Raw genomic sequence first — 21,783 nt, 5'->3', positions numbered from 1 at the left:
CAGGCACACCTTGTGCTCTCCCCTTGGCCCTTCTAATGAAGTTGCTCTGCATTTAACTGCAGGGACATTGAAATTGCCTCACAGGCTCGCGTACAGCACCCTGCAGGGCGGCACAGCGACGACATTCGGGCACCGCACACCTCACTAACCCTGAGGGCAGCCACCATAATGGCGGCCGCGCGCGCACGCGCACCACCAGCATCGCGTGGCGCGAGCGGCACCCGCGTAGCCGGAGGGGGGGGGGGGGGGGAGGGGGGAGGGGGGAGAGGTCGCGCCAATGAAGCACCGGCGGCGGGAGGCGCATGCGCACTGCCCCCCGCGGGGCGTGAGGGGAGGGGAGCGGGCGCCGCGGGGCCGCGCTTCCGTCGCGGCGGCTGTGACGCGTGCGGTGGGCGCCGGGCTGTCCGGCGGGCGGGCGGGCGGTGGGAGATGGCGGAGTACCTGGCCTCCATCTTCGGCACCGAGAAGGACAAGTGAGTGCCGCCCGACCCTCCCCGCGGGGCTGGGGACGGCGGGAGGGAGGGAAGCGGGCGGCGGCTCCCCGAGCGGCGCCGTCCCTCAGGGGCGGGCCCCCGTTACCTCAGGGCCGGGCCCCGCTCCCCAGCCGCGGCCCCGCCGCCTCTCCCCGAGGCGGGCCCGGGCCCCCCCCCTCAACCCCGGGGACGCGGTGAGAGGGGGAGAGGGGGCAGACGAGGCCGGCGCGCGCCCTCCCTCCTCCCCCCCACCCCCCCCCCACCCCCCCCCCACCCCGGAGCGCGCGTGCGCGCGCCGCCACGCTGAGGGAGGGGGCGCGCTCCCGCTGCGGCCGCGCGCGCGCCCGGCGGCCCCGCCCATGTGCGTTGCAGCGCCCCCCCCCCCCCACTTCCCTTCCCGTTCCCCTTCCCCTTCCTCCGCGCCTCGTGGCTGGCCCCGGCCCCGGCCCCGGCCCCTTTTGTTCCCCTCCCCGCCCGCCGCAAGGACGCCGGCCCCGCCGCTCGCCCGCCCCCGCCTGGGCGCCTCGGGTGGCTTCCGCCTGCCCGCAGGCTTCTCTCTCTCTTTCTCTCTCGCCCCGGTGCTTTGTGGTGCCGCGCGGCAGGCCCGATTCGTTCAGCCCCGCGCGGGCCCTGTCGCCGTAGCGGCCTTTCTGGCGAAACGCGCTGCAGCTCGGCAGCGTTAGCCGCGTGTCGTTTGGCGTGAAAGTCCTGCGCCGGTCTCGCTTTGTGTCCAAAAAGCGAGCAGAACTCTCCACAAAGTGCTGGACTTCGAAGCCTTATTGGAAACCAGGCAATCGTTTATCTTTGCAAAGGCTTTCAAGAGCACCAACTCCAAATATCAAAACTTTATAGTTTTTTTTATTATTATTATTTCAGCATAATGTTCAGAAAAAACAGTAAGTATAGCGTAACACTAAGAACGTATTTTCAAAAATGTGTTGAATAGTAAGCACATTACAATTCACGGTAGAGCCTTTTGCTAGAGATCAGATATGCTTCGCACATTCGTATTTCTCCCCCCCCATGGACTGAGGAAAGAACTGGTGGTATTAACTATGAACACGGGAATAGTAATTTTTCTTCCAGGAGAATTCTCATATTTCACTTCACACATGTCTAGCCTGTAATAGTTCTCTTGCCCTCTGGAATTTTCCGTTCAGTTTTCCCAGTCAAGGTAACTACACTCTTTATGGCTCTTCCTTTCATCATTCCACACAAATTATACTAATATATGTGAGAGTTTTACCGGCATTCTTAAACCAGCATGGTTTTGAAGCTGTTGCTAGATAATTGTTGATTGAAGAAAAGATACAATTACCTTGATGTAAAAATAAATGAATAAAGCTTTATTTTGAAATAATTAGTTGGTGGAAATGGCTTAGTTAGGGAATACACATGAGCAAAATAACTTCTTCGTTTATCTAACATGTTTTCTCCTCTTACCTGAATTACTTCCAATATTATGTTGGCAGTGCTCCTTTAGAGTACCATTAATGGATGACTGTAAAGTGGTGGGTTTTTAAAACATTCAGAGGTGCAACTGTATCATTTTTAAAAGTACGTTTTTTTTTGTCTGGACCTGGGGGTTGCATGAACTACGACGCAACTCTGTAGCTCACAGTGTAACTTCTCACTGTTTTTCACTTTATTTCCCATCCTGTCGCACCATGAAACTGGCATAAAGATGAGAAGGGAGGATTGGAAGGGTAGAACAGCTGGGATCGCTTTTGTCAGTTGTGGTGTCATTAATGTACTTGGGGTTTGAGTATTAGGTGAAATTTATTAGGTAACTCGCTGTAAATTAGGGATAAAGAGGAATGATTATGAACAGATTTGCTATAATGCTTTCCTGTTTTTGTCTACGTTACTTTTTCCACATCAAGATAAAGGCATTTGGGGCATGTGTTTTATAGGAAGTGCATATTAACGTCTTTCTTTGCCAGTGTGTAACTGCTTTGGCTTTTTTACTTGCAGAGTCAACTGTTCATTTTATTTCAAAATTGGAGCTTGTCGTCATGGAGACAGATGTTCTCGGTTGCACAACAAACCAACATTTAGCCAGGTTTGTTTTCCTTTTGTTTTTCTTTTCTTTTTCTTTTTTTTCTTTGTGGAAGTATATTCTTACTTTAAAACATAGATTCTCAGATACAAGTGAATAATTACAGAGCTCCAGATTTAACTAGTTCACTTTTGGCCCCAGTTTATATGGGGTTTTGCTTTTTTGGGGGTATTCCATTTACTTCTCCCAGCATTTCTAATTATCTCCTGTCACCCTTAATGGCTGCAGGAAGCGATGCTGTTGTAAGCTTGCCTGTAGTAGAGACCAACCAGTGCTAACTTTCAGGTGAGTGTGCCTTCTCAGTGATGTTTAGGCACTTAAACCGTCCCAGATTTTTTTCATTATCACAAACAGTGGCAGCACGTTCCGCCCATCTCAGAGGTGTGAACTTAAGTCTTTTATGCATATAAGAGGAAAAAAATGATAATAAAAGTGACTTTTCTGTCATTACCTTTGCTCTCTGACCAGGCTCTTAAGTTTCAAGAGTAACTTACACGCTTCCTTTGAAAGTGAAAGAATTGTTTCTTGAAAGCAACTTGCCTGGTTGCTGAGGGTATACACATCGGTTAACTTGACAGATTATTTACTTTTTTGCTATCTAAATATTACTAGAGGCGAGAGATGTGACTGCACACGTACTTAAAAATGGTGCAGTGGATGATAGGGATGCTATTATTATTACGAGCTCTACAGTTTTCAGAAAACTTACCTGGAGAGCTGTATGCTTTGCCGTTTTCTATCACTGCTGATTGTCAAGGTATGCAGGTAAATAGATTTCTTTGGGACTGCTTTGTATTATTAGCACTTGTAGATGTCGTTGAATTATAAGTAGTTTTACCTATAAGGGTAAAGTTAGTGGGGTCCTCTGGGGTGGTGTGGGTTTGGGGAGCACCAGGGAGGCGTGTAACATCTACAAGACTGGAGCTTAGAGCGATGGCACTCATCGAGTTAAACCTCATACATGTGTAAGTGGGCTGGGAGGGCTCTGGGTGGCCTGTCTGGGTTGCTGCTCTGTGGGCACCGCTGCTGGTACTTCGTCCACAAAAGCAGTTTTTCCACTTATGGGAACTCGCTAATTTTTAATGTAAATAGTATTTATCAGAACATTGACCATTTTCCAAACTGCTCCGTGTTACTGACATACATGGACAGCGTGCTGAAACGTAATAGGATAGAGGCTTGAGTTTAAATCGTTAGCTGCTAGAAAATACTTTGAACTAGACAGCTTCTGCAGTGGTTGTTTTAATGTTAAAAAGAAAAGCTACATCTTTGCACCCAGCTTTTTGTAAGAAACAACGGTTTCCACTGTCCCTGCTGTCTTTAGTTTTGCTGTAGAAACTTCAGATAGAAATACCACCTGAAGTGGGTCAGCAGGACGTGTTGGAATCACTACAGCACTGCGCTTGGCTGCCTTGCTGTATTGTAACATCTGTAACGTACCTGGCAGTCGTGTAGGATCCATTACAGAAATCTTTATTTGTATGCCGATAGGTAATCAGCTGTGATAGAAAACAGAAGACCGAGTGTGTTATTAATGGGAAGTTACTGCCACCACATTTTTATCTTCCCTTGCTATTGCTGGTGTAGCCCTTGTTGGAGGGCTGTGTTAGGAAAGGTCATGCAATCCAGAGTGATCAAATTACCACCAATCAGCAGAAACACTGTAACTATATGCATGCTTCTGGCTCTCTCCAATTGTAGGCTAAAACATAGTTATTTTAAACCTGGGCCATGGAAGCACAAAGCTTTGGTTGGTATGACCATAGCCATGATAAAAAAAAAAAAACAAGCGTGTGTGATATAAATGTGATATTACAGATTCTGTACATGTTAAGTGGGCAGCGTATGTAGGTATGACATTGCTGGTCCTTGTGATTTCTTTAAGCTCTGAGTTCTTAATGTGGCTACTAATATTAATGTGTAAGCTAAAATTATTTGGGGACTGCGATTCATACTAACTAACGTTGAGCTTGTATTAAAGTAATCAAATTTCAATTTTTGAGCTGCTTACAGTGATATGGACATTTGGATTTTTTTGTAATATTAGTTTACTAACTTAAACATGGTTTGTTTTTTCAGACAACTTGATTTTAAGAAGAACGGTACAAATGTAAGGTTTCAAGTCTGCCTGGGCTAATTCTTCAAGTAAAAAGCAGAAGGGCTAAAAGGATATTGTCCTTATTTGAAGGATCGGAAACATGTGAACCTATGATGCTATTATATTATTTAAACAGAAATTCCACCAAGAAATTCCTGATACACAAAACAAGACGTAGCTCATGCCTAAAAAACCTTGTTGTCTGGTGTAACATTTTAGACTCTGTGGCATTATGTATTGTATGCTGTGCACATAACACTATCTTTTTTTTCCCCTAGACTTACAGTAATGAATCCGGTCTTGAAAATACGATAAAGCTAGGCGTATCCGTAATACCACGTAGCTTGATGTTTTAGGTTACTGTGCCTCACAACTCCCGTTTTGAGGATAGCTGTTGAGACAAACGCAGCTCTTTCTTGGTGGTTAATTAAAACTGTTTTCATAATATGATGGTCTGGATGCAATTTTGGAAGATATTCTGCAAATTCAAAAGGAAGCCTTAAGAATAAAATATTACTTTTAGATGTTTGCAAACAAGTTGTCTCTTTGCAATTGTCTATTATATGCACAGCAGCCAGTAGAATTCCCCTTTTTATTTTTTTTCCCCGCAGACCATCTTGATTCAAAACATCTATCGTAACCCCCAAAACAGTGCACAGACGGCTGACGGCTCACACTGTAAGTCCCACAGTTGGAGAAATTTTTTTAAAGAATGGTGTTAAAGAGCCCACTCCTAATTATGAGAAAATAATGTTGGCTTCTGAGCTGCTGACATAAAGCTGTTGCAAACAGGACAAGTGATGGAACTCTTCTTGCGCATAAATCAAGAACTTGTCAAATGTGTGCAATTCAGAATGCAGAACATGATTTCATGAATTGGACCTGGTGCAGTTTCTCTTTTGCACTGGAAAGAAAAATGTTTGCTTGGTAACACTGCATTCTTGTTAAAGGGTTCAACTGCAGGCATTTCTCAAATTCTTGATCTAACCAAAAAATAAAAAATAAAATAGGTATATTGGTGATGCACGGTAAGTTTCCCAAAACTATGGGTTTTCTTTCATCTTAACTTTTTTAGGAAAATGGAGATTTCATGTTATGCTCTGATATTGTATTACTTCTGTTCCTGGGGCTTTGCTACTGTAAAACCATTCAGGAAGACTAAATTCAAGCAAATAATTATGACTATAGTTTGAGTGCTGCATTTGGATGATATCTGTTACGTATCTGCCTGAAGTCACGCAAACCCCTCCATTGTAATATTGGTCAGTAAAAGAACTTAAAAAGAATACAATACTGGAGTATCGTGAGATCTCTATTACTTTACAGTGTTAGGCTGATTCAGAAAGGTCACCAGCTAAGTGAAAGTTCTCCTCCTTGGGAGAGAATAACCACCTCTTTTTCAGCACAGACTCGGCTAGAGCGACCCTAAAGGAAACCAGTTTCTTGTTAAAATTATTTTCTATAATATAAAGTTGTTGCGTTTTGTATTTCAGACCATTGCCCTCTTGAACATTTACCGTAACCCTCAAAACTCTTCCCAGTCTGCTGACGGTTTGCGCTGTAAGTTCATACAAGTTCCTTCACTGGTTCCCTGGGCTTGATTGTCAGAGCTCAGTGTCGACTTAAGCTGGTCTACCATATTAGTTTAACAGATCAAACTGACCACATTTCATTAAATGTGTCCAAAAAATAAAGAGACCCAAACTTTTTTGTCCCACTCACCTTCTTCCCTACTCTGAAAGCTATGAGGGGAATCTGAATACCATCTATTAAATCGAAAGGAATTGAAATTGTATTTCCCCTGTAAAGCAGTCTCGATGCGCTGCTTTTGTTCCCCCTTCCTTTCTCCCTGCCAGTTGCTTGCATCCTAGGAATGCTTTTCTGTATGTTTTATGCTATCCGTTCGGTTCCACTGACTAAAAGAGTGGGACAATGACACGTTGACTTCATCCAACAAATTTCCTGCTCTGTAACTTAAGAGAACTTGAATCTGAAACTCTTCAGAGTGCATGCAGAAATTTGTCCTAGGTTAATGCAGCTTTCATGTAGAGTCTACTTTGGAAGAATACGCTTTGACTGACAAACGCTTCCCTTTTGGATAGGTGCATGGTTAAAATTCCCTCCATGCTTTGAAAATTCAAATTCCAGAACCAAGTTGCATATTTATGTAGGAAAATATATCTTTAAAATTACTTTTAAGGAGGGGAAGCCATTTGGGTATGGTCATGAACTAATTTAATGACTCCTCATGAGGTAGGAATGGACAAAAGAGGAAACACCTACTCTAAGACTGGCAGAAGTTAAATGAACAAGATTGTTTATCTACAATTACTTATCTATTGTTGTGATTGAATCATCATATTAGAATAAAATTAAATTTTAAAAGCTCTAGTATCAAAAAGGATCGGTGTTATATTTTAACTAATATTTCTTGTTGAAGTGAATATTGATTGTGTGGTAATAAAGCTTTGTCTGGCTATTCCTTTTTTGATTGTTGGATTATAGACTAGTTCAGATTAGTTACCAGCATTTAATTAGACGTGCTTTGTGAAATCAGCCACTACCTTAAAAGTCAACAGTGTGTCTTCTGCTTCTAAAAGTAATAATGGCCTGATTAAGTAACTTGTGCTTGTTTTATGTGACACAATCAAGCTAGATGTGTAATGAGCTGTGTAAGTTTGTCTAGATGCCTAAACAGTTTTATTGGTTCGTAGGCCCTCTTGTTGCAGCTGCTTAGTAGTCAACGCTGGTTCGGTAAACCAAAAATATCCAGTTGGGTATTTCCACTGTCCCTAAATTCTCAGTGCGCTGGTAACTAATTTGTACAGTTACAGCAGTTTGGTCTGTGGAGCTGTTTCGATTGTACAGCTGCAAGAGTCCTGACTTGAACAGATTCTCTAGTCTTCTAAATACTGGTATCCAACTTTAGTTTGCCTTGATGAGTGGGCAGTTATTTAACAGAGCCTAACTATACCTTGTCTGGTAGAGCTGGAGCTCTGTTATCAGTAGGTTTGCTGAAACTCCCAGCTCCCTGTTTGTTGTTTTTTTTCCAATTTTTTTTGTCCCTACTTAAGTACTGCATGTATTTTAAATGAATAACTTGGGTAGCTGTTTAATGCGTTGTTTGTTGTTGCTTAACTGTCTTCCTTTCTATTGCCGTCATAGAGGATTAACCTTAGTTTTGAACAGTAATAGTTTCTCTGAGTATATTAAATAGTAGTTGGGCTGCTCAAGGTTCAGATACCGGTGGCCCTGGGATATGAACGTTTGTAAAGCCTGTGCATATGTATGCTTCCCACTTAGAAGGACCTTCATGTAGTCGTTAACTAACTGTTGCTTATGATTTCTTAATTTAACAATGGAATCAATCTCCTTACAAGCTTCTAGCACTTGTCCATTTGGTAAAAATCAATTATTCCTTGCGTGGCTCTTGGAGCCCTATCTGATATCTTAAAAATAAATTAATGAATAAATCCTTAGATATTAGTAAGCTGTTACAAGTGGTGTTGGCACCACCTTGGGAATATAGTTAAATATTAACTGTCTATAGAAGTACTGGTTTAATGTTTGGTATTTCCTTAATTTGCTGTATAACCGTGACGAAGTGGTGGGGACGAAGAAAGCTCTGAAAAGCAAGCATGTTTCAAATCCAGAAACATTGTTAGCCTGAACTACATGACAAGCCTCCTGTAGCCTTCTTCAGGAGGCAGCTGGGTGGAAGAAAAATAATGGCAGTTCCAGAGTGTGGCTGGTTACTATTAGTGACTTTGAAGAAAAAATGTCATGTTCTTCCAAGTGGTACCGTTAGCCAAAAATGCCTGAGCTGAAAGCATCTGTTTTTTCATAGCAGCCCGAACTGAATAAACTTTGCTTTGTTGGCTCAGTTTCTTTCACATTCTATGAACTAAACCAGCAGTGTTTGTAATTTAAAGGCTAGAATATTTTTCTAGCATAAAATGCAGGGTTCATTTTAAAACTCCTCCGCTTGATCTTAATAAACCACTTAGCTGCTGAAGAGCTAATGCATTAGGCTTTAATGTACACAGCTTAATTTACCATAAAATGCTGTAGACTGACAGAAATAAATGAAACTCATTTTTTATTTCTTAATCCTCTGAAAAATCAGCCAAACTTATGTTGTTTCTTATAGCAGCAGGCAAGCAGCCCTTATTTGTGAAATCCAGCTTGGAGCATGAAAATAATCTAACCTGACTATATGGCTGGCTTACCTTGCACTAAATTATTGTTTTTTTGCAGGACTATAGAAAAACTAAGTGATACTCAAACAAAAAAATTGCTTTATGTCGCAAAGCATTGTGGTACCCTTCTTTGAGACCACTGAGGAAACTCATTTTAGTAACTCTTCTGAGCAAATTCTTTAAAAATAAATAAATAAAATAAAGAAATTCTGGGCTGTGTTACATTGCGAACTCCCAAATTCTGGTGTATATGTGCTGGAGATGGAGAGGTGGACTTGTTAAAATGCAATTCTGCATATAGGAAGAGAAACACTAAATTGTGATTATACTTAGAAATACGCAGACATGACAAAGCACTTGCCTTCTGTTGAGGTAAAACTGTTGGTAGATAGTGGGATTGTACATAAAATTGAAATGATATTTCAAAGCAATTCCTTTCCCCTTCCTCCGTTGAAATTTGTGGCATACAAGTTTGGTTCCGATTTAAAACTTGTTTTGATTTGATCATGTCAGTATAATGTTTTGACATAGTACTTTGGGGGACTTAAAACTGTTCACACATACTTATTTTTTTAATATTCCTATTAGTTAGCAAAATGCTATATGGTGTCCTTTTATGCTCCAGACGGCATCTCTAGATTATGTTTTGTAGTATAATCAGAATCTCTTCTTCCTTAACTATGGGCTCTAATCGATATGACTCTTGATTTTTACAGGTGCTGTGAGCGATGTTGAGATGCAGGAACATTATGATGAATTCTTTGAGGTATGTGAAAAAAGCAATGTTCAGAGTGTATCAAAGTATTCTCAAATTTTTAGAAGCAAGCAAGTTAGGTTCAGTATATATCAGAAGTAAATGGATTCAGAGAAAAGGACTTGTTTCCTTAGGTGTTTGTAAAAACTTTAAACTTTTAATACTAAGTATTTGCTGGTATAACCTTCAGTTAGTTTGCCTTTAACTTTACTGTGAGTAGTAGGCTTTGTTTAAAAATCATCAACCTAAGCCATGTAGCATTTGGTTTCTGTAATCCCCTTCTCTTCTGTAAATTCAAAAAATTCATAATTCTTTGTATAGAAATAAATCTAAGGAATACCATAGCTGCAAAACTTATATTTAGTATTTTCAGTGCATGTTCTGTGTTCCCTAAATACCGTATGCTTAATGTTTTCCATAGCTACTTATTGTATCCTGTTAGCGCTGTGCTTAGAGATGGACACAGAACAGGCCAAGCAAGTACCAATATTAAAATCAGAAATGTGAAGACTTCTTTTTAAGAACAACTTTCTTTTGTACTTGTTATCAGTTAAATGTATTACTTCTGTATTTTAACTAAGGTGCCCCAAAATTTTAATTTTATTTTTTTAATTGTTTGGTTTGTGTTTAGGAGGTCTTCACAGAAATGGAAGAAAAATACGGCGAGGTTGAAGAGATGAACGTTTGTGATAACCTTGGAGACCATCTAGTTGGAAACGTATACGTAAAGGTAGGATAAAAAGTTTATTATGTATTGAATACTATCTACTGGTGCTGTAATCATGTAATTTTTGTGAGGTTTTCAGGTTCTAAACTTCTCTCCAACTTCTCAATATAAATTGAAAAGTGAAAATAGTAGAATCAACACAGTCTCCACTGATGGACTGCTTAGTTTGCCAAGATTAATTGTGGGTCTTTCTTCCCATCATGCTGCTGTTAAAGCATTTCACTATGAGCAGAGGTTTATTTTCAACAGGTGTGTTCATTTTCAACAGGTACATTTATTTTCTGAATTCCCAGTTAAACAAAAACTCTTGTAACCAGTTTTACATTTGGCAGTAGCTGGCTGGTTTAAGGTCCAAACCGACCTTAAAGCGGGGTAGGGTGAGCGAGATTGTTTGAATATTTTTAGTGTACATTCCCTTAACTGGAAAGTATTTTGAGGCCTAAAATTCTTGTCTGTGTAGGCTATAATAATTGGAAATAAAAGTTGCTTTTAAAGTTTTGCAGATGGTGGACTCCGAAAAAGAATTTTGAATTTAAGTTTTATCTTCGTTGTGAAATGGGATCAAGTTTTTGAAAGTCACAATTTAAATGAATGAGAACTTCAGTTCTTGTGCTGATTTCTCTTAAATGCTTGAAAAAGTTCCATTATGTTTGGAGCGTTGGCAATATAGGAAGGTACTCCAAAGCATTTGTCTTTGCTTAAAGTTGTACTAAGAAGACACAATGTTCTCATATTTTGTAATGCAAGCTGCCAAACTAAAAAGACCAAATAGAACATAACAAAGAACATACTATTGGTGTTGTAATTAGCTCCAAATCCTGTTCAGTGAAAAGCTAGCTTTTTTTACCTTTGATTTGATGGACTGTCCCAGGAGCTCTTAAGTAGCTTCTAGTTTGATTGCTAGCCTTAGGCCACAGATACCACGAAACTGATTTGACAGGAATCTTTGATCTACTTCTGTTGCTTCTCTGTAACATGGGAGAATGTTAATTTTGCCCTTAGTTTCGCCGTGAAGAAGATGCCGAAAAGGCTGTGATTGACCTGAACAATCGCTGGTTTAATGGACAGCCCATTCATGCTGAGCTTTCACCTGTGACCGACTTCAGAGAGGCCTGTTGCCGTCAATATGAAATGGGGTAAAAAGTGACTTCCTGTTGGCTTACCTGTGAAATGCCTGCACAGACAAGGTGTTGCTTGGGTGTGGGTTTTATGTGTAGCTTAGGGTAGGAAGGAAAAAAAAAAAAAGGCTTCAGGTAACATTATATCAATGTCTTCCTGTTACCAGGAGGACCTGCAGTCAGCATTTTGATGTTTGCCATCTTCTGCATTTTGATCTAGGAGCTAGTCAGTTTCAGTAAATGATTGTGATTTCCTGTGCTTAATATGAGAGGTGATTAACTTTTAAATGGCTGGAGGTCTACTAGGTAGGGCTTAGAGCAAACTGATTTGGTGTAGAGCTGAGAATTTTAACTATCTCTTGTATTCTGTTTCAGGGAGTGTACACGAGGAGGTTTTTGCAACTTCATGCATTTGAAGCCCATTTCTCGAGAGTTGAGACGCGAGTTGTATGGGCGTCGTCGTAAAAAGTGAGTTTGCTTTTAAACACAAAATACATAAACTATAGATCAGTTACTGAACGTTTTGGAGACAAACCTTTAAACTTAAATCCTCTCTTGCTTTTTCTGGCTTATACCAGTGAAGGGCATCAAGTGACCAACTTAGAACAAAGGAATGAGTCTGTAAAACAACTGAAGTTATGGTTCTATCGGGCTTATCTGTGGATGAATTCAGGACCTGGTGTGTTTTTACTATTTCTCCTACTCTGATTTAAGAGTTAATGCCTGGCTTTTCTAGCCAATATTTGTTTCTGAGTAACAGGAGGTTAATATTAATAGCACCTTACATATTTATTAAGGCACCATGTAGAAAAGCTTATACCACTGCTGTTACTGTGACATCTTTTTTATGGATGGCTCACTTTGAGCTGGATTGAAACTCCTTATTTTTTGGAATTTGTTGTTTAGATTAAGCAAATAAAATTGTTGGGTTTGCTTTTAGGTAGAGCACAACTTTGCCTTTCAATCACAGAGGGAGCTTGGGATTATGAAAATGTTTTTTCATATGAATGTCTCTAATTGGCAGTATCTTAGAATCTGTGAGGACAAATTTAACTTTGGAAATTCAGATTAAATTGCTTAGGCACATGTATTTGTGCCTAAATACTTTCCTGAAATACCACAATGTAATACTGATTTAAGTATAAATGTAAGCTCTTAGGGTGCTTGAATGACTCTGGGGGGAGAGAGACAAAATATGCTTATCTTAACATTTTGGTCACTCTTAAGAATCTGAATCTAGATCTCTGTGAGTTAGTAAGGCATTAGTGCATCAATCTTTTATTGCAAGAAAGACCAGACTTGCATGTTTGGCTTTGGAATATGATTGTTTTACCCGTAGCCCAATTTCAATCTGTGGTAAAACAAATACAATACTTGAGTCCTCCATGCAGTTTGGTCTTTATTGGCCCTGTTTAAATTCTTTATGAAGCTGAAAGTGTCACATGCTATCAGTAAAAGTTTGATATTAAAAAAAAAAAGTTCTTGCATCAGTTGGGCTTTGCAGGTAGATTATATAGACTAAAATGGCCTGAAAACAATGCTACACGGAATGACAGGCATCAAAGTTTCAAGTAGAAAAAGGAATGGTATACTGGAACTTCTGAAAAATAGGTTAATTTAGTAATTCTAAAGCTCAGTGGTATTCAAGAGTTTTGTGTGTGTCTCCATGTCACAGTTAAGTTTGTCCCCATTTATACTCCCATCCCAAAACAGCTTGGTTTGGAACAATATTTTGTAAACCTAGACTTGGAGCATTTGTTTCCATGATCTTTTTAGCTCTGCAGCTATTTATTTCTACAGCTATTGAAAATTGTAGTGTTTACTTGGTTTTTCTGTTACAGAATTGACTTTTCTAAAATGCTTAAAACCATTCAAAACACTTTTCTTTGGCGAGTGCTACGTAACATATAAATCCATCAGAGTAGCTGTACTAGCAGTACATTCTGTCTGTGTGGTTTTAGCTTTCTTCCTGAATTTAAGTCATCAACCCTAGAGGCAGAGAAGATTATCTGCAACCATTGATGACTTCTGGAAGTGGAGGGGGAAAACAAACAAACAAAAGATAACTTAATGTTGAACTGCTAGTTAATGCAGTTGATTTAATAGAACTGGACTTGTAAACAGCTGTAGGCTTATCCTGTGTGTAGTTAAGAGCTATTCATAACTGCGAGAGCAGGTGTCCCCTTTTCTTGCTGCTTCAATTAGCAGCTGCACAAAAGTGCATTTGGTTCCTCTGCATGCCTTTCCTTAAGTTTTGTACATCGATTACAATGGATGACTGGCAGTGAACAGTTGAGTCTTTTCAAAATGTGTGTTGCCTCCTCGGTGTTACATTTGTTCAGTACAGAAATACGTGGTTTCACAGTCTGAGTGCCAATTTACCAGTACTTGTAATCCCCTATTGTCTTTCTTCTCTGCCATTACTTTCATCCTCAAATGTTCCACTGCATAGCACTGCAAGCGAGTGACTGAACATGGTGAAACAATAAAATGTTCAAACTTTCTTTGAAGGCATAGATCCAGGTCGAGGTCCCGTGAACGTCGGTCTAGATCCAGAGATCGTGGTCGTGGAGGTGGTGGTGGTGGAGGAGGAGGACGCGAACGTGATAGGAGGCGGTCAAGAGATCGTGAAAGATCCGGTCGATTCTGAGCCATGCCATTTTTACTGTATGTCTGCTAGAAAGTGTTGTAGTTTGACCAAACAAGTTCATAATGAGATTTTTTTTAAAGATGGGCTTCTGAATAAAAATTTGTAGTGATACAGTATTCTTTGTGTAACTTGTTTCTTGTGGGGGGAGTCTTTTTAACTGTCATTCCTCTATCTTGACAAATACCTGGATTAATACTATGCCTGAGGGAAAGGTGGTAAATGTATTGGAGGAGCGCCAGTTTTTTGGTTTTTTATTTTTATTTTTTATTTGGGTATGATTTGAACTGTTGATGAAAATGTGTGTGTATATAATATAAAATATTATATACATAGTAAAAATAATATACTGCTTAAGAAACAGTTACATAAGTTTCCCTTTTCTGCTATGCTGTCTGCTTATTTAGGTTAGCTTAGGCACATTTAAAAGGAAGGCTGTGCGAAGTGCATTTATTTACCAAGTAGATATGCTTAGTTACAAAAATGTATGTTTGTTTGTTACCAGAAGTCTGTGCTCTGTCTATCAATGTGACTGTGGCATTTACAATAAATCCAGTTTCTTGGTGTAAAATCTAAAGCCTATTTTCTAAGCGCTCTGGAGTAGTTGAGTTGCTACTCCTGGCAGTGACAGAGTTGATAGTTCAGGGTTTTTTTTTATGATTCTTGAGTAAATTACTTGTCTTGGCTAGAAAGTTACCTAGTGCAGCGTGTGTTGGGGGGAGAAAACAACAACAAAATGTTTTTATTGCAGTGATTCCTAACAGGCCAAGTGTGTTTCTTTCTTAAAAACTCATGTTCCATGCAACAGGTTACATTGGAGCTATTGAAGGAAATGCAAGGTCCTAAATACGGGGACCTAATTGCTTAACAGACTGAATTTTTCTCATTCTCTGTTCTCCTAGCTGTTGTTTAATGAAAAGTATTTCACTAGTGTGCGAGATGATAGCAAACTATCATGCTAGTGGAAAATATTTTTTTCTAGCTTTATTTTTCATGAGGTCTGAAGTATGATAAAAGATAATGGACAGATGGCAGTTTCCTCAGAGAAAAAAAGACTTCTTCCATTGAATTGCACAATAGCTATATATCATAGGCTGTGTATCCCTTAAGGAGTTAAAGCTGTAATTGAAATGTTGCTGAAACATCTCTAGAGACTGTTTGTACAATGGCTGACTTGCAGTTTAAATTCATTCATGTCTGCTTTTATTCAGTTTGTGACATTGCATGAAATTTTGGTCATATTTCTGCAAAATACACTTCACATACATGAAACTACCTAATACAATATAGTTTTCCAATGTGAGAGAATTTACTAGTGCTTCTTTAACTCTCAGTCTAATAACTTGCTAAGTGATAGATCTTCTTGATTATTAAAAAAAAAGAAATATAAAGGATATGGAAGTGTCCAAAGCAGCGTCTGTCGCCAAAATAAGTACAAAACCATTTTTCTGAAAGAAACTTGGAGTTGGCAAACCAAATGATAATGAAAAGTGGGCTTGTCTAAAAAAAATGTATATATATTTTACCTCTTGGAACTACATTCTTGCACCAATTCCATTTGAATTTATTTTCTTTGTACTGGATGGTTTAACCAAACAGATCGTGGAATTTATTCTGGCAGTAACTTTTTAAAAGAAACTCATCTCTACATGAAGGTTGCTTCACTGTTTACATTTTGTTGCAAATACATAAATCAAATTATCATTTCTTTTTCACTGAAAGAAATTGAACAGTGCCTGGAATAGATGGCTGAACTGAAACCTGTGGTATTTTTGCTAGGTATTAGAAATTGAACGTTTCTAACTCAGTTCTTGTTTGCAGGATATTAATCCAATTCCATTTCTTCTTCAGTGAGATTTAGGATTATTAGTGAGCTAATTTAAACCTCAAGCTCAAAAAGGTGAGAAGAGCCATTGTTTTTTAACACGGTATCTAGTATAATGTCATTCCTATTTACAAATGCTCAAGATCTTTTTTATATGGATTGTCAACAAAAGCTAATGTGCTCTTTAAACAAGTTAATTTAAATGTGTCCTTGTAATGGCTTTCATCCGTTTATCTAAACACTGCTAAATAGCAGGTGCTTTTTTTGTGTGAACAAATAGCAGAAAACCAATTTCTAACCCCACCTTACTTTTTTTTTTATTAAGAAAGCAGTCTTGAATTCCACCAAATGCTTCCTTTTATGGTCTGATTGCTACCCAAAAATTCACCACATAACTGGAATATGTCATAAAGGGCACTAAAAGCAAGAAAGCAATGGATTTTACCGAATACTTGAAGGGGAAAAAAATGCAACTTGTACACTGGTTGTTACCTGATAGTCTGGCTAGTGACAGCATTCAGCACATAAACCAAGCTCGTGACAAAGCTTCGGTTAGTACACAGCCTTTCAGGTGAACCTACCAGTAAAATTCATCAAATTTCAAATTTTACACTGCACAAATTTGGTTAAACTAATGTGGTAGTCCAAATTGGATTGGTTTGCCAATACAAGGGTAGGAAATCATCCTACTTACTTATTCTGTTGTTGACCCCATTGTCTTAGAGTAAGATTTCCCCTCTACCCAAAAGGTACCTATGTCATACAGGTATTTCATTGTTGGCTCTTCTGTTAAACAGTGGATCTTAATTTATGGAATTCCTTTACCTCAAATAAGTGACAGCATACAGTATTTTCTGAAGTCTGAGTCAATTAGGTTGAAACTGTTAATCCCAAATGGCTTCCTCTTATTTGTATTTGGCTCTTATTCTGTGAAAATGCTGCTTGTCCATGAATATGATGTATGTTGAGACTGTAAAACCAAATGGAGAAAATTTGTTCAAAATAAAGCCTTTTTTATAAGAATCTGACAAAAATTATCCCTTTCCTTTAGATGGGATGCTGCTCTTTAAATGACTGATGAGGACATAGACTATAAGTTTCAAATTCTTAGCTGCTGGCTTGAGCTACTTTTTCAAGCGATTCTTTGACTTGTTTTTTAGGGCTGGTGGAGCATGTCTTTAATTTGAAACAAACAAAAATAACGATATAGTCTTGATAAGGTTGAAGTGTCAAAAGAGTACAACTTGGAGTTGGTGGGTTGGTTTTTTATTATTTATTTTGGGTTTTGCGCTTTGTTTTGCTTGCTTTTTAATTGGTAAGGGCTCTGGTTGAGTAATCCTGTAAGTTTCTATTGCGGTGGTCTACAGAGATTGAGAATGCTCATTTTTGACAGAAAACATGTTTAATTAGTGAAATTAGTAACAGAGAGGACATAGTTTATTAAAGATGATTTTTCCTAATGTTGCATGGCTCAAGCTGCAAATTTTGGCAACGGACAACAATCATTAACTCCCACTGTCTTACTTTTACAATTCCAGCTTAAGCTGAATATGACATCTTTAACATACTAGAACAGAAACTGCTTTCATAGCAGATGGGGGGAATGTTAATCACTTGGTTCTCCAAGCACTGGTAACTGCCAGTGGCTGCAGTATTTATGATTGGTCTGGAAAAATGTCCTGTTCAGGAAAAGTCAGAGCTGAAAATAGGAGCCAAGTTGGTGTGCGCTCACTTCAGCTGGTAAGGAAGTAATACCTAGTAGGTAAGGCTGTCACAGAAGAGAATATTTATAGCTGTGCTAATTTACTGTTCAGTGCAAGGATGAAGCTGAGCTGTATTACTGTAGTGCATAACTTTACCTTGGAATGCATGAATTTCCATTTTAAAAGAAATCAAAATTGCAGCCAAATATCTGTAGAATTATCAGTACATCTCAATCTTGAACTGACACATGATGCTTTCTAGAACTGCCACGAGTATTTCTGAATTCATTCAATTAGCCAATTTTATTTATATTTATTTACAAATGTCTCCAGTTTTTTTCTCTTTGCAATTTTCGATTTGTTAAATCCACATGTATGGGGAAACAGCACGTGTCCTGAACTACGCGGATGATTCTTCCTTGTCAGCAATGTGCTCATCAGTCATAAACATCTAATCTCCTGATAATGCATGTCATGTTTAATTTCTTGTAAAATCGTAACCTCCAGCAAGAAGAGCCAATAGTGACTACTATCTTCACCCGTTGTTTCAGCAGCAACGGAACCATTTCAGAAGGTTCCTTTTTGTCCTCCATCTTCCTGCTGGAGGTTACTGCCAAAAAGGTGTCAATTCAATTGCTCTGTTTCAACTGTAAATTAGATTTATGAGAATGGGTTGAATGGTGAGAGCTAACAAACCTGGTATACCAACGAACGCTCTGGTAGACAGTGTCGTTTCAACATACACAAAGTGGGAAAGGGAAATGTGGTGCTTATCTCAACTCTATCTGCTGAGGCACAAACGACTACGTAGTGCTCCAGTGATCATTGGGTTCAGCACTTTTCTTGTAGCTGTGGTTTTGGTGTTTGCTTTCTAACTCGATTATTTTGGCAGGACCAAAGACAAGTTACATGCATTCGTACATCAGCAGAGCAGAAAGGTGGTAACTCCTGGTGAAACGGTGGGCAGCGACTTCTCGGGCGAGCTGGAGCCCTGTGGAACAGTTTGTGTGAGTATGGTTGCCCCTTTGATCCAAGTACCTTTAAAATATTTGGAGCTCTAACAGCTGTCCCCACTGGCAAGAGAAGTTAATGGTTCAGGTATTCCTTTGGGACAAACTCGTTCAGTTTTGAAGAAGGCATGCAGAGTGATTTTCCTGAGCACTGTGCCATCAGTGTGCTGGAGGTCATTGACTTGCTTCCAGCTGTCACAGTTTCCAAAGCTGCTCTTTTAGTTAGGTCTGGAGGAAATTAAAAAAAAAAAAGTTTCTGCTCTGGTTTTAGTGGCTATAAGGCAAGGTGGGAGAAAGGCAGCACACAGCAATCAAGCCAGTCTCCCTGCCCCTCAGTTTTTCACAGAAAACCCTGTAGTCTGCTAGGTTTAGGCCTGCTGTGCTTTTGCCAGCACCTGACTTACTTCAAATGTTGCCACCTATGCAGCTGAATTTTGGCTGTATTTCAGACCATTCATTCTCCCTTTCTTCCTGGAGCTGTCTGGGATTCCAGCCAGCAGAAAGGAGGGAGGCAGCTGCTGCCATTGCAGCCCTGTGCACCAGCATGCCTCTTGGGCCTGAGGGCTGCGGGAAGAGCCAGGGGAGCGACTGCTCTCCCTTTCCTGCCCACCCCTGTTTCCCCTTGAGAGCTAATAATCTTTTTGTTTAAGAGAAAGTTGATAAAGCTGCACAGATCAGAACAGTCCTGCGTCTTCCATCACTTCCTCTTCCTCCTTTCTCTTTAGTGAACATGGAAGATGCCTCCACTCTTCTTCTTCTTGTGTTGGTGGAGAAAAAAAAAGTTCTGCAGCTGCAGGAGGAAGAAATTTGATAGAGGGACTCTGAGGCTGGACAAAGCACAAATGGAAAGTGAGCAGACTGCCTTACTGACTTTAAGATCACATTAATTGTTGCTGGGCTGGGGATGGGCAAGGCAAATTCCAAAATCTAAGACAGGCCAAAATCTAACCAACTAGTAGCCTCATTAATGTCTGGACCAGTCTTTTTGTTCTGGAGGGGTTTGACTCATGATTTTTGACCCTTTCACGTGACCATGTTGACCACAACAAAGAGACGTTTAATTGCTTTTCTTTTTTACCTTCCATAGAGGCAAGCCTTTGGTCTTCAGCCAGCTCTGTGAGTCTCAAACACACGCATGGTGGCAACTTTAACACTTCACAGAAAGACCATCTTCAGCAAAGGGCACAGATCTGTAGGTGAAGGGAGAGCGATGGTTGACGTCCTTCCTGTAGGACTAGGAGATGACTTGAACAAGGCTTCTGACACTCTCACGCTCCATCCAAGCTATGTTTTTAAAGTCTGGATAGGTGACTTGTCAGATGAGTGAAAACTGACCGGGTCATTGGGCTTGGAGGGTCATACAAATTACAAGTGTAGTGCCATAGGGGTCTGTCTGTCCTAGTAACTGTCCCATCATAACATTTTGTTTATCAGTGACTTAGTGGAGAAAATGAGTGTGTTGTGGATGACACCAAACCAGGGTGGTGTGCCTGGTGCAGTAGAGGGCAAGACAGTCCTCCACAGGCACCTGGATGGGGTAGAGGCCAGCAGAAACCTCCTCAAAATTGAACAAGGACAGACTCAAAGTCCTGCCCTTGGGTGGAGCAAGTCCCTGACAGGTCACAGGCTGGGGAGTGCCTGGTTGGGGGATAGCTCTGCAGGAAAGGCCCTGGGGGTGGCAGAGAGCAACAAGCTGGACATGAGGCCACAGCATGCCCCAGTGGTGAAGAGATCCAACTGCGTCCTCAGCAGTATGCACAGGGGCAGCCAACTGACTGGGGGAAGTGACTACTCCCCTCTGCTCAGCACTTGTTAGGTCAAATGTAGATACTGCCTACTGTTTTGGGCCCCCGATATGGAAAAGTCATCAATAAATTGGAATTATTGAAGGTATGCTCTGAGACAGTTAGGGGCTGGAGCAGTGGCCCTGTGAGGTTGCCCAGTCAAGGGAAGGGATGACTGGGGAACCTAGTAGCTGCCTCCTTATGCCTGCAGGCAGAAGAGAAGCCATGATCTTTACTGAGGTCATCAACTGAAAGGGGAGGTTCCAGCTGGGTGCAGGGAAAACATTTTCCCCGTGAGGACAGCCAGGCACTGGACTGACTGTGCAGGCCCTGTCCTTGGAGGCTTTCGAGACCCAACTGTTCAAAGCTCAAGCAACCTGGGTTGATCTCTGGACTGACCGTGCTTTGGGCAGCAGGCTGGACTGCAGACCTCCTCAGGTCCCTTCCAACCTGAGTAATTTTGTCGTTCTGATGGCCAGCCTAAATCCTCAGTGCTGCAACTTTGACCTTTTCCGCTTTCCTCCTGTTCTGAAGGAACTTGAAAAATGGTTTATCCCCTTCCTTATTGCCCTTTAGCTAACTGGAGACAGTTCTGCCCCTCTTCAGTTTTCTGTTCTTCAGTGTTTCCTCTTGAGTCATGTTTCCCTCTGCAACTTCTTGTGGTGCACTACAAACCATGTCTCACATTGACCATATCTTTTCTGAAATTCAGCACACCAGATTGGACATGGTACCTCAACTAAGCGCACCAGCACCGGGTGCCATGTGTCCTGCAAACTATATTTCTGTTTGCATAACCCTGTATGATGTTTGCTTTTTGCACAACAGTGGGGCATTGTTGACTTGCATTGAGTTTGCATGACACTATAATCATACATTCCATTCTGCACAATTGCCGTCCAGATAGTGGGTGCTCCAGCAGCTCATTGCTCCTGCCTAGCTGTAAAATTTTGCATGTGTCCTTATTGGCCAACGTCCTATTTTACTTTGCCACCTCATTTCTCCAGTCTGTCAAAGATTGTTCTGAACTATGATTGTCCTCCAAATTGTTTGCAGCCTCTCCCACTCAGTTAAAATAAAATCTGGAGTGGCTCCTCTTTGGCTGCTTTTTCCTCCCTCTATATAAAAATATTTCCTTGAGCTCATGGGATTACCTTGTGCACTCCCTTCCCAAAGAGGTTTTGGGTACCGCCACTGCACAGTGGTTCTTTGGATCACTTCATTATTCGCTCACAAAAAGAACTTCCTCTACCTGATCTTCCTCCATTAGGGATTCTACCACAACAGCATTTGCCCTTCGGTCACTGATTGCAGATGTCTAACGGGCATCTTTCTCCTTTACCTTTCAGTCTTCAGTAAGTGTATTCATTGCTGGTATGAGAAACA

The 21,783-nt window shown here is 40.7% G+C and overlaps 1 protein-coding gene and 1 long non-coding RNA gene across 8 annotated transcripts; one reads left to right on the top strand and one right to left on the bottom strand.

Annotated features, from left to right (window-relative positions):
- Nucleotides 1-325: 325 nt before the first annotated feature.
- On the top strand, nucleotides 326-14,646 carry U2AF1 (U2 small nuclear RNA auxiliary factor 1). 7 transcript variants are annotated; one of them, XM_040545420.1, is made up of 10 exons: nucleotides 337-473; nucleotides 2,448-2,535; nucleotides 2,761-2,817; nucleotides 4,612-4,642; nucleotides 5,242-5,308; nucleotides 9,546-9,595; nucleotides 10,215-10,313; nucleotides 11,313-11,446; nucleotides 11,804-11,896; nucleotides 12,007-13,023. In XM_040545420.1, the coding sequence occupies exons 2-10, from the start codon at nucleotides 2,489-2,491 to the stop codon at nucleotides 12,134-12,136; spliced, it is 708 nt and encodes a 235-aa protein (XP_040401354.1). In that variant the 5' UTR covers nucleotides 337-473; nucleotides 2,448-2,488; the 3' UTR covers nucleotides 12,137-13,023. The 7 variants fall into 7 exon arrangements, with proteins under 7 accessions (XP_040401352.1, XP_040401353.1, XP_040401355.1 ...); XM_040545418.1 differs by lacking the exons at nucleotides 2,761-2,817; nucleotides 4,612-4,642; nucleotides 5,242-5,308; nucleotides 12,007-13,023 and adding exons at nucleotides 6,124-6,190; nucleotides 13,940-14,194 and having other exon boundaries at nucleotides 326-473; XM_040545419.1 differs by lacking the exons at nucleotides 2,761-2,817; nucleotides 4,612-4,642; nucleotides 12,007-13,023 and adding an exon at nucleotides 13,940-14,194 and having other exon boundaries at nucleotides 326-473.
- On the bottom strand, nucleotides 14,388-19,915 carry LOC121064144. The gene is made up of 2 exons (XR_005816349.1): nucleotides 19,692-19,915; nucleotides 14,388-19,403 (listed from the first exon to the last, which is right to left on the bottom strand). It is a non-coding gene; the product is annotated as an uncharacterized LOC121064144 (long non-coding RNA).
- Between the last annotated feature and the right edge of the window lie 1,868 nt (nucleotides 19,916-21,783).

Source organism: Cygnus olor, chromosome 1, assembly GCF_009769625.2.
Source record: "Cygnus olor isolate bCygOlo1 chromosome 1, bCygOlo1.pri.v2, whole genome shotgun sequence".
Lineage (NCBI taxonomy): Eukaryota > Metazoa > Chordata > Aves > Anseriformes > Anatidae > Cygnus > Cygnus olor.
This window is presented reverse-complemented; position numbering and strand designations above follow the sequence as displayed.